Source organism: Pongo pygmaeus, chromosome 20, assembly GCF_028885625.2.
Source record: "Pongo pygmaeus isolate AG05252 chromosome 20, NHGRI_mPonPyg2-v2.0_pri, whole genome shotgun sequence".
In the NCBI taxonomy this organism is placed as follows: domain Eukaryota; kingdom Metazoa; phylum Chordata; class Mammalia; order Primates; family Hominidae; genus Pongo; species Pongo pygmaeus.
In genome coordinates, this window is record NC_072393.2 from 61,878,230 (window position 1) to 61,895,724 (window position 17,495).

Genomic DNA, 17,495 nt, shown 5'->3' on the forward strand with positions numbered 1-17,495 from the left:
TCATCTCCATTTCTCACTGCGTTCCCTCCCCAGGCCCAGGGCTGTGGTATCTTTTCCTTCGTCTCTTAACGGTTGTTTTCTGAGTCTCTGTCTCCCGCGCCTTCCCTGTAGTCTCCTGCGTGCTCTCTTCTCTCTCCCCCTCGTTTCTCTCATGGTCGGCCCCCTTCCCTCCGTTTCTGTCTCCCGCGGGCTCCTCTGTCCGTTTCTCACCATCCCCGCCGCCCTCGCCACTCCCTCACGGGAGGTTTCACTCCCCACAGCGTTTCTGCCCTCCCTCTGTGCCCGTCGCAGTCGCTGTTTCTCCGTCTTCTCCCTCCATTCCACTCTCCCGTCCTGCTTGCCGTCTGGGACTGCCTGGGTTTCTGCCTCTGTCGCCCCGCGCCCCGTACCTGGGCCCTCCTGAGAGGCCCAAGCCTCCCGCTCCCGCAGGAGAATCTCGCCACAAGCGTCCTTTCCCGCCTTTTTTTCTGGCCCTCAGCACGCATGCGCACGCGCAGTGGGCCCGGGAATGGAGGGATGGGAATGGGGCAGGCGTTCATCTGCCTCGCACCTCGTGACGTCACAGGCGCGCTGCGCCTCCTGATTTGCCAGCCGGCGCATCGCCGCGGTAATAATAGCTGGGCGAAGGGCAACCAGGCCCCAAGAAGCGGGCCTTGCGGTGGGGAAAGGGAGGGAGGAAGCAGGCCCTGGAGGCGCCGTGACTTGGGGGTGGGTGGGCTCCAGTTGTGAGTTAGAGCTATCATTACGTTTCCAGAGCCGGAAGCGGGAGCTCTGAGAGGTGATGCTCCTCCTTCAAGGACTGCCAGGGTTGCAGCGCCTCCCTAGCCCATAGCGCCTCCTCGTGGTGGAGGCGGGCACGTGCCGGGCACGGCGGCTGCGGAGACAGCGGGTCCAGCCTCGGGACCCCTCCCGTAGGGTAGGGAGGCAGCCAATGAGCAGAAATAAATGCAGAACTACAAACTGCGCCGGGGAAATGAAAAGACAGCCATGTGTGCAACCTTATCAATAGGAAGACTTGGAGGCGTGTGCGGGGTGGGGTGGGAGACACGGCAGGCATGCATTCTTAGCTTCAGGAGCAACGTAACCTTGAAAAAGTGACTTCATCTCTTTGAGTCCCCGTTTCTTATTTATATTGTTTTATTTATTTATTTATTTATTTATTTATTGAGACGGAGTCTCGCTCTGTCACCCAGGCTGGAGTGCAGTGGCGCTATCTCAGCTCACTGCAACCTTTGCCTCCCGGGTTTAAACTATTCTCCTGCCGCAGCCTCCCGAGTACTGGGATTACAGGTGCCCGCCACCACACCCGGCTAATTTTTGTATTTTTAGTAGAGACGGGGTTTCACCATGTTGGTCACGCTGGTCTCAAACCCGACCTCGTGATCCACTCGCCTCGGCCTCCCAAAGTGCTGAGATTACAGGCGTGAGCCACCGCGCCCGGCCACCCGTTTCTTTCTCTGGAAAAAAAAAAATGGGGCGCCAGGGTTGTTGGAAAGGTGGAAGGAGAGCTCACCTAGTCTGTGCTGGGCATGCATGACCCCAACTGCAGGCCATAGGAACTGTTGCTACACCTGTGTTTCAGATGGGGTAAAAAGTGAGGCTCAGAGTTGTTTAATTTAGGAGCCACGATTATAATCTGTTTTAAGTGATTTCACACGTTTTGCTCCTTGGATTGGGAACCATGTATGCTAAAATAGAAGCACGAGTCTGGAGTCCGACTCTCCTACCAGGTTCCAATCATGGTTCCAACCCGGATTAGAACTAGTTGGGTGACTGCAGGCCCCAATTCAATGAGCAAAATGTGTGTGAAATCATTTAAAACCGCAGAATATTGCTTGTTAGGGTTATTTGCTGAAAACGAACAACAGCTGCAGGATTCCAGGGAAGGAGCGATTATTTGTAGTAGAGAAATCAAGGAAACCTCACAGGGGAGATGGTATTATTTCATCAGCAGGCCACAAGGAGAAATGAATTCTCACAGAAGCAAAGGGTAGGAGAAATTTGCATTGCCAGAAATTTTCATCAGTGTTACCCATCTCTGCTAGACTTTAAGCTCTGTGAAAGGTCTGTATCTATTTCCATTACTGCCATAATACATTGCCACAAATTTAGTGGTTTAAAACAACTCAGACTTATTATCTTGCAGCTTTGTAGATCAGAAGTCAGATTCGCTTAGTGGGCTAAGATCAAGGTGCCAGCAGGGTGGTTCCCTTTGGAAGGCTCTAGGGGAGAATCCATTCCCCTGCCTTTTCCAGCTTCTAGAGGCCTCCTTGGCTTGTGGCTCCATCCCCCATCATCAAAGCCAGCAACATTGCACCTCTCCGACCTTTCCTCTGCCTTCGTATTTTTCTATCTCACTGTGGCTTGAAAGGTTCTCTGATTTTATTTATTTATTTATGAGACAGAGTCTCACTCTGTTGCCCAGGCTGGAGTGCAGTGGTGTGATCTCGGCTCACTGCAGCCTTCGCTGCCCAGGTTCAAGCAATTCTCATGCCTCAGCCTCCTGAGTAGCTGGGATTACAGGCGTGTGCCACCACTCCTGACTAATTTTTGTATTTTTAGTAGAGATGGAGTTTCACCACGTTGGCCAGGCTGGTCTCGAACTCCTGACCTCAGGTGATCCGCCCGCCTCGGTCACCCAAAGTGCTGGGATTACAGGCGTGAGCCACGGCACCCAGCCAGTTCTCTGAGTTTAAGGACTTAGATTGGGGCCACTTGGCTAATCAGGATAATTTCTCCATTTCAAGGTCTGGACCCTTAATTACATCCACAAGTCCCCTTTTGCCACGTAAAGTAACATATTCACAGTTTCTGTGGATTGGGGCACACACATCTTTGGGGGAGGGGCATATTATCTTGTCTATCATGGATCTGTCTGGAATCCCTAGTGTCTAGGGCAGTGCTTGAAACTCAGTAGTTAATTTTTACGTTATTTGTTAAACGAACGAACAAATGAGAGATGGCAGTGTAAGTCTAGAGAGACACAGGAGATGAGATGAGGTTGGAGGCTTGTGGAGTTTTTTTTTTTTTTTTGAGACGGAGTCTGTCGCCCAGGCTGGAGTGCAGTGGCATGATCTTGGGTCTCTGTCAGCTCCGCCTCCTGGGTTCACGCCATTCTCCTGCCTCAGCCTCCTGAGTAGCTGGGACTACAGGCGCCCACCACCATGGCTGGCTAATTTTTTGTATTTTTAGTAGAGACGGGGTTTCACCGTGTTAGCCAGGATGGTCTCAATCTCCTGACCTCGTGATCTGCCCTCCTCGACCTCCCAAAGTGCTGGGATTACAGGCGTGAGCCACCATGCCCGGCCAGAGTTTGGATTTTTATGAAGCAGCATTTCTTCAGGTTTCCTGGATGATGGAATTTGGAGACACAGATGTCAGTTCATGTGTCAAATGCCTACTGTGTGACAGAGCATGTACTAACTACTGGGCGGTAGTGTTAGGGAACAAAGCAGGGGAAGGGGCAAGAGAGACTGAGGGTTGCAGTTTAAAATAGGATGGACAGGTGTGGTGGCTCACGCCTGTAATCCCAGCACTTAGGGAGGCTGAGGCAGAGGGATCGCTTGAACCCAGGAGTTCGAGACCACCCTGGCCAACATGGTGAAACCCGGTCTCTACTAAAAATACAAAAAAATTAGCCTGGTGTGGTGGCACATGCCTATAATCCCAGCTACTCGGGAGGCTGAGGCAGGAGAATTGCTTGAACCTGGGAGGCGGAGGCCACAGCGAGCCAAGATTGTGCCACTGTACTCCAGCCTGGGCAACAGAGACTGTCTCAAAAAAATAAATAAATAAAAATAAAATAAAATAAAAAATTCAGCAAGCATGGTGGCGTGCTCCTGTAGTCCCAGCTACCCGGGAGGTTGAGGCAGAAGAATCACTTGGGCCCTGGAGGTTGAAGCTGTAGTAAGCCATGGTCAAGCCACTGCACTGCAGCCTGGGTGAGTGAGACCCCGTCTCAAAAAAAAAAAAAAAAAGGATGGTTAAGAGACATCTTATGGGCCGGGCGCTGTGGCTCACTCTAGTCCCAGCACTTTGGCAGGCTGAGGCAGGTGGATTACCTGAGGTCAGGAGTTCGAGACCAGCCTGACCAACATGGTGAAATCCTGTCTCTACTAAAAATACAAAAAATTAGCCAGATGTGGTGGCGCATGCCTATAATCCCAGCTACTCGGGAGGCTGAGGCAGGAGAATCGCTTGAATCCAGGAGGCGGAGGTTGCAGTGAGCTGAGATCAAGCCATTGCCCTCCAGCCTGGGTGACAGAGCGAGACTCCGTCTCAAAAAAAAAAAAAAGAGAGACATCTTACTAAGAAGCTGCCACTTAAGTGAGAAGGCCCTGAGGCCCTGAGGTGGGTGCATGCTCTGCAGGTTTAAGGAATAGCAACAAGGTGGATGGGGCTGGAGCGGATTGTTGGGTGGAAACAGTGGCAGTGGGGGAGATGGGGAATGGACTGTAGGGGCCAGAGTGGATGCAGGGAGCCCGGGAGGTCCAGGGGAGAGTGACAATGGCTCTGATCAAGGTGGCAGTGGAGACCAAGAGAGACGTGGATGTATTCAAGCCATATTCTGGGGGTTGAGCTGATGGAGCTGAGTGATGGGTTGGGGACGGTGAGGAGAGGGAGGCAGGGAACGGGTACCTTTTACCAGGTTGGGGAGCTCTGTGAGGTGGGGGCACAGCAGCCAGAGTGGGGATATCAGGAGATATTAGCTGTGCATCCTGGAGGTCCAGGGAGCGCCTGGGCTGAGGATATAACTTAGCGAGATGGAATTTGAAGCTGTGGGAGTGGATGTGACTGCACAGATAGACAGCTGTGTCTAATGTAGTTCCCGCCACTGCCAGCTGGGAAGCCGGGGAGACCCGTGCATGGGGTATCACCGGAGGTTTATCACCCTATGAGGTCATGCAGTTAGAAGAGGATCCAGGACTAAATATGAGATTAACTTTAGAGGCTGGATGATGATGAGGATAATGGTAGCTACTATTTTATTGCATGCTCTCCATGTGCCAGGCGCTGTTCAAAGTGCATCCTGTGGTTAAACTCCCTTCCTCCCCATGCAGCCTTGTGAGGTGAGTCCTATCCTTAGCTTGATTTTACAGATAAGGAAACTGAGGTACGGAGAGGTCAGGATTGCAAAAGGCTGAACTTGGATTCAAACTCCAGATTCCACACCCTTACTGGCTCTAGCCTTGGAGAGTGGGAAGGACAGAATTCGGTTTGTAGAATCCAGGGCGCATAGAGCAGAGATGGCCTCATCCACAGGGGATGGGGGAGGCCTCCTGAGGACATGGCCTTTGGACTAACTCCTAAAGGATGGATAAAGGCTTGCCAGGGAAGGAAGGGGTGAGACTTGGGAGATATGTACCCAGAGGGAAAGAGAACCATTTAGAACCAGGTAGATCTGCTGGGGTCTGGAGCTGGATGCTGTCCCTTAGCTGTGTTACCCTAAGAAAGTTTCTTGCCCTCTCTGGGCGTCAGTTTGGCCATCTGTGTGAATCAGCAGCCTCCCCAGCCACCCTCTCCCCATAAGACCAGCAAAAATGACACAGTCTGACAGCATGAAGGCTGTAGGATAAAGGTGTGAGTGAGGATCCCCGTGCACTCAGCGGGGCAGGTTTGCAGTATCTAAGGAGATAAACCTGCTTCCACACAGCAATTCCACAACGAGGTGTCGAGAAATTCTCGCTCATGAGCCTAAGGACATGGGCACAAAGAGTTCACTGAAGCCATATTTGTGACAGCAAAACACTGGGAGTAACCTAAATGCCCGTCAACAGGAGCATAGATTAATACCCAGCTGTATATCCATGCAATCGAGTAGTACGTAGAGGTTCACAGAATGACCCAGAGTTATGTGTATCTTTTTATTCTTTTTTTTTTTTTTTTCCAAGACGGAGTCTCACGCCTGTAATCCCAGCACTTTGAGAGGCTGAGGCAGGCGGATCACCTGAAGCCAGGAGTTCGAGACCAGCCTGGCCAACATGGCTAAACACTGTCTCTACTTAAAATACAAAAAAATTAGCTGGGCATGGTGGCAGGCGCCTGTAATCCCAGCTACTAGGGAGGCTGAGGCAGGAGAATGGCTTGAACCTGGGAGGCGGAGGCTGCAGTGAGCCGAGATCTTGCCATTGCGCTGGGCAACAAGAGCGAATCTCCGTCTCAAAAAAAAAAAAAAAAAAAAAAAAGAGAAAAAAAGAAAAAAAAGAAAGAAATATGCATATGCGAATGAGAAACCAGATTTCTCACAGTGTATTCTGAGAGTACACAGGAGGCTGCCATTTCAAAAGGAAGACGGCTTCAATTTGTGTTCTTTTTTTTGTTTTTTTGTGACAGGGTCTTGCTCTGTCACCCAGGCTGGAGTGCAGTGGCATGATCACAGCTCACTGCAACCTCTGCTTCCAGGGCTCAAGCAATTCTCATGCCTCAGCCACCCAATCAGATGGGACTACTGGTGTGCACCACCACACCTGGCTAATCTTTGTAATTTTTAGTAGAGATGGGGTTTCAACATGTTGGCCAGGCTGGTTCTGAACTCCTGGGCTTAAGTGATCCACCTGCCTTGGCCTCCCAAAGTGCTGGGATTACAGGTGTAAGCCACTGTGCCCAGCTTGATTTGTGTTCTTCATGGAGTCTTCCTAAAACCTAGCATCTTGAAAATACATCTTTTAAAAAAAATTTTTTTTTTTTTAAGATGGAATTTTGCTCTTGTTGCCCAGGCTGGAGTGCAGTGACGTGATCTTGGCTCACTGCAACTTCCGCCTCCCAGATTCAAGTGATTTTCCTGCCTCAGCCTCCTGAGTAGCTGGGATTACAGGCACATTCCACCACGCCTGGCTAATTTTTGTATTTTTAGTAGAGATGGGGTTTTACCATGTTGGTCAGGCTAGTCTCAAACTCTTGACCTCGTGATCCACCCACCTCAGCCTCCTAAAATGCTGGGATTACAGGTGTGAGCCACCACACCCAGCTGAAAATACATCTTTAGTGATTCACTGATAATGGGTTTTTTTCCCTGGACTATTTTTTCTTTTCTTTTCTTTTTAAATTAATAGTACCACTAATGGTGGTGTTTTTTTTTTTTTCTTGGTTTGCTTTTATGTTTGTTTGCTTGTTTGTTTTTGAGAAGGAGTCTCACTCTATGGTTCAGGCTGGAGTGCAGTGGTGTGAGCTCAGTTCAGTGCAAACTCTGCCTCCTGGGTTCAGGTGATTCTCCCGCCTCAGCCTCCTGAGTAGCTGGGATTACAGGTGCCTGCCACTATGCCCAGCTAATTTTTGTATTTTTCGTAGAGACAGGGTTTCACCATGTTGGCCAGGCTGGTCTTGAACTCCTGACCTCAGGTGATCTGCCTGCCTCAGCCTTTCAAAGTGCTGGGATTACAGGCGTGAGCCACCATGCTCGGCCATTACCACTAATGGTTTTTCAGGTTTCCTAATGGGTATGGTTATCTGGTAGGATTTTATAGCTACCCTTTTAAGGCGTCTAATAGAAATGGAAAGGTATTTGATTAAGAATGGTTAATAATATGAAGGCATGACTGAGGTGTCTGCTGTGCCTGGCATCAGGGTGAAATTTGACCCTTGTTCTATCAGCGTGCAGTGTCGTAGCAGGTAACAGAGCAAGGGATTTCTGTAATTGGGACCGTTAGCCACAGAGCTCAAGGCGACATCGGTGAACTTGCCCAAGGTCTTGGACACTGCCCTTCTGCCTGGTTTTGCGTTTGGAATGAGAAAACATCCTAACGGGCTCAGTTGGGTAGGAGATGAAGAGAAAGGGAATTCCGGGTGGGGGCGGCAGCGTGGGCAGAGGCTGGGAGGTGTGAAAAGCCTGCGCGTTGTGGTTGTTCCAGTGTTTTGCTGTCACAAATATGGCTGCTGTGAACTCCTTGTACCCATGAATCCCTGGGCTCATGGTAAGAATTTCTCAGCGCCTCCTTGTGGAATTGCTTGTGGAAGCAGGCATGTCTCCCTAAACATTGCAAACCTGCCCTCCTGACTCAAGGTCAGGGTCCAGCGTGAGCAGAGCATTGTGTGGGACAAGACGATGCTGGAGAAGCTGGCAGGGGCTGGTTATGAAGGAAGGTGGTGTCTGTGGGGTTCATGCTGTGGGCCGTGGGGACTCATGGAAGGGTTTACAGTAGAAAGGGGCAGGTGTCTGCCAGTTTTTAAGAGGCCTCCAGGGTCAGTGTGGGGGGCCAAGGTCTCAGGGGAAGTTGGTTTGATGATTCAGATATGAACAACCAGGGCAATGAGTATGGAGTGTTTTGTTCGGGTGATGAAAATGTTCTTAATTTTGATTGTGGCGATGGTCATACAACCTTGTGACTGTGCTAAAAAAAAAACCACTCAATTGCACATTTTAAGTTGATGAATTGCATGATATGTGAATTATATCTCAAGAAAGCTGTTGTTGAGGCCGGGCATAGTGGCTCACACCTGTAGCTCACTTTGGGAAGCCGAGGCAGGAGAATCACTTGACCCCGGGAGGCAGAGCTTGCAGTGAGCCGATATTGTGCCACTGTACTCCGTCCTGGGTGGCAGAGTGAGACTTTGTCTCAAAAAAAAAAGAAAAGAAAAGAAAGCTGTTGTTCGTATAAAGCTAGGACTGAATTATCATTATATTCTCCCTAAATAAAATGGCATACATATATGTATATATATTATACATTTGTATGTTATATAAAATTGCTATTATATAGAGATTAAGTGCATTCAGCCAAAAAAAAAAAAAAAAGGAAAAATAGTATTATAGAGATGTTCCAGGCAGTTAATTAATAAAGATATGGTTTTTCCCCCGCTAGGGCAGGAGCCTTGGGGAATTAAAATAACAAATTCCTTTTTTTTTTTTTTCTTTTTTGAGGCAGTGTCTCGCTCTGTCGCCCAGGCTGGAGTGCAGTGGCACAATTTTGGCTCACTGCAACCTCTGCCTCCCGGGTTCAAGTGATTCTCTTGTCTCAGCCTCCCGAGTAGCTGGGATTATAGGTGTATGCCACCATGCCCAGCTAATTTTTTGTATATTTAGTACAGATGGAGTTTCTCCATGTTGGCCAGGCTGGTCTTGAACTCCTGACCTCAAGTGACCCGCCTGCCTCAGCCTCCCAAAGTGCTGGGATTACAAGCTTGAGCCACCGCGCCCGGCCCAAATGCCCTTTATTTTATGTGTTAGTTTAGTGACAGTTTCTGTTGTTGGTAGCCAAAAACATCCCAGCTGAATGGAGAAGGTCTCCACGAGGTCAGGGAGGGCTGAAGTGGTGGTGCAGTTGAGACGGGATGATGCCTGAACTGGGGCTGGCCCAGGAGGAGAGAGATGGGGAGTCAAACTCAAAGGGAAGTTGGAAGACTCAATCCTCTTCCCCATATCTCTCTAGGCGGCAAAGATGGTTACAAGCTTCCCTGGACGTGGGACACACCATCAGGAAGGGGCCTGGCTGAGGGGACCCCTACCGCAGGCAAACTAGGACCCACTCTTGGGGCTGGCACCACCAGGAGCCCAGGCAGTCTTCCAACTCCGAGAGTCCATGGAGACACAGGTGAGACACGTGGCTGGGGTGAGGGGACTGGGACGGTATTTGTCCTGGGGTAAAGAGACGGATTCCAGACTCCCCACTGGAACCCTTACCCCAGAAAGACTCAGCAGAAATATACCCTAAAACAAGGGGTTATCGGCTGAGCATGGTGGCTCATGCCTGTAATCATAGCACTTTGGGAGGCCGAGTTGGGAGGATTGCTTAATCTCGGGACTTTGAGAGCAGCCTGGGCAGCATGGTGAACCCCCCAAGATATGAACATTAGCTGGGTGTGGTGGTACGCACCTGTGGTCGCAGCTGCTTGGGAGGCTGAGGCAGGAGGATCCCTTGAGCCTGCATGCTCAAGGCTGTGGTTGTGCCACTGTATTCCAGCATGGGTGCCAGAGCGAGACCTTGTCTCAAATAAAAACAAAAACAGAACCAAGAGATTATTATCTAGACCACTGGTCATCAACTAAGGTCGATTTTGCCCCCAAGGGGCATTTGGCAATATCTGAAGATGTTTTGGATTGTGAGAGGCTACCCACTGGCACCTGATCGGTAGAGGCCGGGGTGGTGATAAACATCCACAATGCACATGACATCCCCCATAACAAAGAACCACCCAGCCCTAAATGACAATAGTACCGAGGTTGAGAAACCCCAGCCTAGATGGCATAAGTCACTGTGACAAATAGGAAAATGATAGGAAACCCTAGATGAGAAAGAGGAAAAGATACAAACAGGTGATTCCCAGAAAAGGAAGCCCAAATGGCTGTATTTAGAAATGCCCACGCTCATCAGGAACCAGAAAATACAAATTAAAACAATGGCAAGTACAGAGGAGAATGAGAAAGGTGGGTATTATCAAGTGTGAGTGACAATGTGGGAAGACAGGCAACCCCACTGGACAGAGCTGTTTGATAAAGACAATCCAGCAGTATTTAGTAAAGTTAAGCATGATTAGGCCGGGTGCAATGGCTGACGCCTGTAATCCCAGCACTTTGGGAGGCTGAGGCGGGCAGATCACGAGGTCAGGAGATCGAGACCATCCTGGCTAACACAGTGAAACCCCGTCTTTACTAACAATACAAAAAATTAGCCAGGCGTGGTGGCAGGCACCTATGGTCCCAGCTACTCGGGATGCTGAGGCAGGAGAATGGCGTGAACCCAGGAGGCGGAGCTTGCAGTGAGCTGAGATTGCGCCACTGCACTCCAGCCTGGGCAACAGAGTGAGACTCCGTCTCAAAATAATAATAATAATAATAATAATAATAATAATAATAGTGATAATAATAGTCAGGTGTGGTGGCAGGCGCCTGTAATTCCAGCTACTCGGGAGGCTGAGGCAGGAGAACTGCATGAACCTGGGAGGCAGAAGTTGCAGTGAGCTGAGATTGCACCACTGCACTCCAGCCTGGGCAACAGAGAAAGACTCTTGTTAAAAAAAAAAAAAAGAGAGAGAGAGAAGAAGGGAGGAAGAAGGAAGGGAGGAAGGGAGAAAGGAAGGAAGGAAATCTGCATGAGCTCCATGATGTAGATCTATAATTCTGCCCATTTCTCAGATGTGTGAAATTGAGGCACAGACATCAGTGACTCTGACATCAATAATTATGAGAGTGCTTATTCTATGCTAGACATTACGCTAAGTGCTTTGCACAACCACAGTCTCCCTGAGTCCTTTTGACAGCTCTGCAAGGGAGATACGTTGATCATCCACAGTCTGTAGCTGGGGAAGAAACTGAGATTCAAGCAGTGAAGTAACTTGGCCGTGGTCACTCCGCTAGGAAGCCATGCAGCTGGGGTTTAAACTCGGACAGCCTGCCTTGAGCACAAGCCCTTAACCGCTTCTCCAATCCTGCAAACAAAGGACAAGGTGGGGAAGGGATGCGCCTGAAAGACCCTGCCCTGCAGGAACAAGTGGAAATCTGTAGATCTGTGTGGTTCAATACGGTAGCTACGAACACTGGGCATGGTGGCTCATGCCTGTAATCCCAGCACTTTGGGAGGCTGAGGCGGGCAGATCACCTGAGGTCGGGGGTTCAAGACCAGCTTGAACAACATAGTGAAACCCCGTCTCTACTAAAAATACAAAAAAATTAGCTGGGCATGGTGGCACATGCCTGTCATCCCAGCTACTCAGGAAACTGAGGCAGGAGAATCACTTGAACCCAGGAGGCGGAGATTGCAGTGAGCCAAGATCGCGCCACTGCAGTCCAGCCTGGGCAACAAGAGTGAAACTCCGTCTTAAAAAAAAAAAGTTAAATGAATTAACACTTTGAAAATGAAACATTTGCCGGGCGCAGTGGCCACGCCTGTAATACCAGCACTTTGGGAGGCCGAAGCGGGCGGATCACAAGGTCAGGAGATCAAGACCATCCTGGCTAACACAGTGAAACCCCGGTCTCTACTAAAAATACAAAAAATTAGCCGGATGTGGTGGCGAGCGCCTGTAGTCCCAGCTTCTCGGGAGGCTGAGGCAGGAGAATGGCGTGAACCCGGGAGGCAAAGCTGGCAGTGAGCTGAGATCATGCCACTGCACTCCAGCCTGGGTGACAGAGTGAGACTCCGTCTCAAAAAGAAAAAAAAAAAAAAGAAAACGAAACATTCAGTTTCTCATTCACACTGGCCGCATTTCAAGGGCTTGGTAGCCACATGTAGCCAGTGGCTACTGTATTGGCACTGTAGACCACAGCGCACTCCCATCACTGCAGACGTGGGATTTCATTGCCTAGACTCTATGTGCAAACAACTTGGGTTCAAGTCTTAGCCCTGCAACTTGCAAACTGTGTCTGTGTGACCTTGGGTGAGTCACCTGCCCTCTTGCCCTAATTTCCTCCATCTGTAAAATGGGGATAAAATTGGCACTCACTTGGAAGCCAGCCCCAGAAGAGGGTCAGGCTCCTCCTGCCTCTCAGGCCCAAAATTTAAGGGGGTGCCCAAAACGCCAAAATCAAGATACATAATATCATAATACAGTATTTTTAAAAATGAAAATTAATGCCAAAAAAAAAAAAAACCCATGATGAACTCAGTATCAAAAATGTAACTGAAGGCCGGGCGCGGTGGCTCACGCCTGTAATCCCAGCACTTTGGGAGGCCCAGGCGGGCGGATCACGAGGTCAGGAGATCGAGACCATCCTGGCCAACACGGTGAAACCCCATCTCTACTAAAAATACAAAAAATTAGCCAGGCGTGGTGGCAGGCGCCTGTAGTCCCAGCTACTCGGGAAGCTGAGGCAGGAGAGTGGCGTGAACCCGGGAGACGGAGCTTGCAGTGAGCCGAGATCGCGCCACTGCACTCCAGCCTGGGTGACAGAGCAAGACTCCATCTCAAAAAAAAAAAAAAAAAAAAGTAACTGAAGACAGGATTCTATCCGCCTCACTGGGCTCACCCTCATCCTGGCCCTGTTGGATCCCGTCTTTGGTTAAAATGTTAACTTTGGTTAACTGTGGATCTTTTGGATTAATTTTGATTGTTTAAAAATATTGCATAAAAACGCTTGAGCCCAGGAGTTCGAGGTTACAGTGAGCTATGATCTTGCCACCGCACTCCAGCCTGGGCGATGCAGCCAGACTTTATCTTAAAAAATAAAAAATTCCATAAAAGTATTTATTTTGATTACTAAAATTACCCTTCAGAGCCCTCTTTGGTCTCCCTGCCTCCCCCAGCTCCCCACATCTGCCAGTCCCCCGCTGTCTCAGAATCCTCCCGTATGCTGCACGCTTCTGAGCACTCCCGCCCCCTCCCGCACCCCAGCACCCCCCGCATCCCTCCCTCACCTCACCCGCCTGCACCCGCTCCTGCAATCCGCGTGCCCCTCCGCATCCCCGCATCCTCCCGCAGCGGAAGACGCCAGGTGGCGCCTGTAGACATCCGAGGACGTAGGGAGGAGGGGCCCTAGGGCCGGGTGAAGTCTGCCGGTGACCCATGACGTCTCGAGGCTCTGCGCCTTTCCATTGGTCGGCTCTTCGAGGGGCGGGGCGAGACGCGTGGTGGGCGGAGCCGGCTGACCTCAGACCGTCCGTCTGTCTTTCCTCCTCCTCCAGGTTCCCCGAGGAAACCGTGGCCCGAGCGCCGGCCACCGCGGCCCGCTGCGACCAGGACAGCGCCCCCAACCCCGTCCCCAGGTCCCTCCGCCTCTCCGGGACCCCCAGGCCCAGCGCTGACCTCTGACTCCAGTCCAGAGCTCACTCCCCACTCAGCCTTGACGCCCGAGGCGACCTCTGACCCTCCGGACACTTCACCACCCACCCCAGACCCGGCCTCCCGGACGAACCCCGACCTCATCTTGACAAGCCCTGACTTTGCTTTGTCCACCCCTGACTCTAGTGTGGTTCCCGCGTTGACTCCAGAACCCTCACCCACGCCCTTACCCACCTTGCCCAAAGAGCTGACCTCTGACCCTTCTACACCGTCGGAGGTGACCAGCCTTTCCCCTACCTCAGAGCAGATCCCAGAATCTGACACAACCCCAGATTTGGACACAACTCCATACTCTAGTACAGTCTCAGAATATTCTAGATCCCCAGACCCCTCCCCAAGCCCTCACCCCACTACTACCCCTGATCCCACCATGACCCCTGACCCCACCACAACCCCTAACCCTACTGTGACCCCTCACTTCCCTACCACCACTCACTCCACCATGATTCCTGACCCCACCACAACTCCTCACCCCACCACAACTCCTTACCCCACCACAACCCCTCACCCCACCACGACCCGTCACCCCACCACCACCACTCACTCCACCATGATTCCTGACCCCACCACAACTCCTCACCCCACCACAACTCCTTACCCCACCACAACCCCTCACCCCACCACAACCCCTCACCCCACCACCACCACTCACTCCACCATGATTCCTGACCCCACCACAACTCCTTATCCCACCACAACTCCTTACCCCACCACAACCTCTCACCCCACCACGACCCCTCACCCCACCACCACCACTCACTCCACCATGATTCCTGACCCCACCACAACTCCTCACCCCACCACAACCCCTCAACCCACCACAACCCCTCACCCCACCATGACTCCTGACCCCACCACGACCCCTTACCCCACCACGACTCCTGACCCCACCATGACCCCTCACCCCACTACAACTCCTCACCCCACCACAACCCCTCACCCCACCACGACCCCTCACCCCACCACGACTCCTGACCCCACCACGACCCCTTACCCCACCACGACTCCTGACCCCACCACGACCCCTCACCCCACCACAACTCCTTACCCTTCCTCAACCCCTATCATCACTGCTAAGTCCCTTCCAACCTCCTTGGGGACAGAACTCTCCTCTCCCACTCTAGCACCAACAGTCAAGCCCAGTCTGCACCCCCAGTTGACCTTCACAGCACCTGCCCCTCACACCTCCACATCCCAGATACCCACCTTAGAGCCCTCTCCAGCCTTGGAGTCCAGCCCCTCCAGGTCCTCCACAGCCACAAGCATGGACCCACTGTCCATTGAGGACTTCAAGCCACCCAGAAGCCAGAGCCCCAACCTAACCCCTCCACCCACCCATGCCCCACACTCAGCCTCTGACCTCACTGTGTCCCCTGACCCCCTCCTTTCCCCCATAGCCCACCCCTTGGATCATCCTCCCCTTGACCCCCTCACCCTAGGGCCAACTCCTGGTCAGAGCCCAGGCCCCCATGGTCCATGTGTGGCCCCAACACCACCTGTAAGGGTCATGGCTTGTGAGCCACCTGCCCTGGTGGAGCTGGTGGCTGCTGTGAGGGATGTGGGTGGTCAGCTGCAGAGACTGACCCAGGTCGTGGAACAGGACCAGCAGGAGCGCCAAGCCCTGCTGCTGGGGCTGACGCAGCTGGTAGAGGCTGCCCGGGGTCTGGGGCAGCTGGGTGAGGCCGTGAAGAGACTGGCAGAGATGGCCTGGACCACCAGCATGCCTGCACCAACCACCACTACCCCAGAGGAAGAAGAAAGACCTCTGAGGGGAGATGTGTGACCCTCTCCAGGATTTGAGGGGCTTAAGACACCCCTGACCAAAAAAAAAACCACAAAAAAACCCCAAAGTATCTAAAAACAAGGTGTGAGTGGTGTTTTTGGGGAATCCTAGAGAGACAGAATCACAAGACCGATTTTGATATGTGAATAGCCCAGGTGCCATGCAAGGCGGTGTTGACAATGGAGATGATTATGAGGGTGGTGATGATGGTGATAATCTTGATGGTGATCATTGTGGTGAGGATCGTGAGGATAATGGTAAGATGGTGGTGGTGATGAAGACAGTGAAATAATGCTGATGATCATGAGGGAGTGGTCATGGTGATGAGGCAGTGACCATCATGATGACAGTGGTGGTGGTGATGATGATGATGATCATGGTGATGATGATGATGATGGTCCTGGTCATGAGGGAGTGGTCATGGTGATGAGGGAATGATGGTGATGATGATGGTGATGGCGGTGGTGATAATGGTGATGATGGTCACATTGATGGTGATGGTGATGGTGGTGATGGTGGTCATTATGATGATGATGATGATGATGAAGATGGTGAAATGAAGGTGATGGTGATAGTGATGGTGGTGAGAGAATTGTCATGGTGATGAGGCAGTGACCATCATGATGACGGTGGTGGTGGTGATGATGATGATAATCATGGTGATGATGGTGGTGCTGGTCATGAGGGAGTGGTCATGGTGATGAAGGAATGATGGTGATGATGATGGTGGTGGCGGTGGTGATAATGGTGATGGCGGTGGTGATAATGGTGATGATGGTCACATTGATGGTGATGGTGATGGTGGTAGTGGAGGTGATAATGATGGTGTGAAAGGTGATCATGGTGGTGACTGTGGAGGAACAGTCATGGTGATGAGGGAATGATGGTGATGATGATGATGATGCTGGTGGTGGTGATAATGGTGATGATGATCATGGTGATGATGGTGGTGCTGGTCATGAGGGAGTGGTCATGGTGATGAGGGAATGATGGTGATGATGATGGTGGTGGCGGTGGTGATAATGGTGATGGCGGTGGTGATAATGGTGATGATGGTGATAATGGTGATGGTGATGGTGGTAGTGGAGGTGATAATGATGGTGTGAAAGGTGATCATGGTGGTGATGACTGTGAAGGAACAGTCATGGTGATGAGGGAATGATGGTGATGATGATGACGATGGTGGTGGTGGTGATAATGGTGATGATGATCATGGTGATGATGGTGCTGGTCATGAGGGAGTCATCAGGCAATGATGGTGGTGATGATGATGGTGATGGTGATGATGTTGGTGATTATGGTGGTAAAGATGATCTTGGTGGTGATGATCATGGTGATGGTCGTGACAATGATGAAGCTTCATGTGAGCAAAACGGCCTTGTTCATGGGTGTAAGCCCAGTTTCTAGGAAAGAAGCTGATGCAGAGTACACACTCAATAATAAATATCTTTTGAATGAAAGAGTGCATCATCATCATCATCATCATCATGACTAATATTTGTTGGGTGCTTCCTATGTGTCAGGCTCTGTTTTAAGGGCTTTGCATGGATGATGATGTCATTTTGTCTTAACGAGTGCCTGCTGAGGAAGGTACTGTTACCACAGCTCAGCAGATGAGGAGGCGAGCTTTGCAGCCTGGATTCCTGAGTTTGAGTCCTTGCTGGGAGTAAACATAAGCCAGTTACTTAACCTCTGGGTCTGAGCTTCTCCAACTATAAAACAGGGATAATAATAGTACACATACCTCATGGGGTTGCTGTAATGATTGAATAAGTTAATACCTAGGAGAGTGCTTATGATGGCTCTTGATAAGCGCCCATCGTGTGAGAGCAATTATTGTATTTATCCCCATTCTGCAGATCTGGGCTTCGAGGCACAGAGAGGTTTGGTTGTGCCCCCCAGATCACTCAGGGAACACGTGGTGGGCCATGCTTGGCACTCAGGGCCCTTGCTCTTAAAATAATATTTTGGCTGGCCATAGTGGCTCATGTCTGTAATCCCA

The 17,495-nt window shown here is 51.0% G+C and overlaps 1 protein-coding gene across 4 annotated transcripts in view; it reads left to right on the forward strand.

Annotated features, from left to right (window-relative positions):
* The window catches only part of SSC5D (scavenger receptor cysteine rich family member with 5 domains), a 31,443-nt gene extending 15,872 nt beyond the window's left edge, over positions 1-15,571 (forward strand). For all 4 annotated transcript variants that reach the window (XM_054465500.2, XM_063658510.1, XM_063658509.1 and 1 more), the window contains 2 exons: positions 9,366-9,527; positions 13,554-15,571. In XM_054465500.2, coding sequence (XP_054321475.2) covers positions 9,366-9,527; positions 13,554-15,493 — 2,102 coding nt within the window. In that variant the 3' untranslated portion in view covers positions 15,494-15,571. The remainder of the gene's footprint in view (positions 1-9,365; positions 9,528-13,553) is intronic.
* The last annotated feature ends 1,924 nt before the right edge of the window (positions 15,572-17,495 follow it).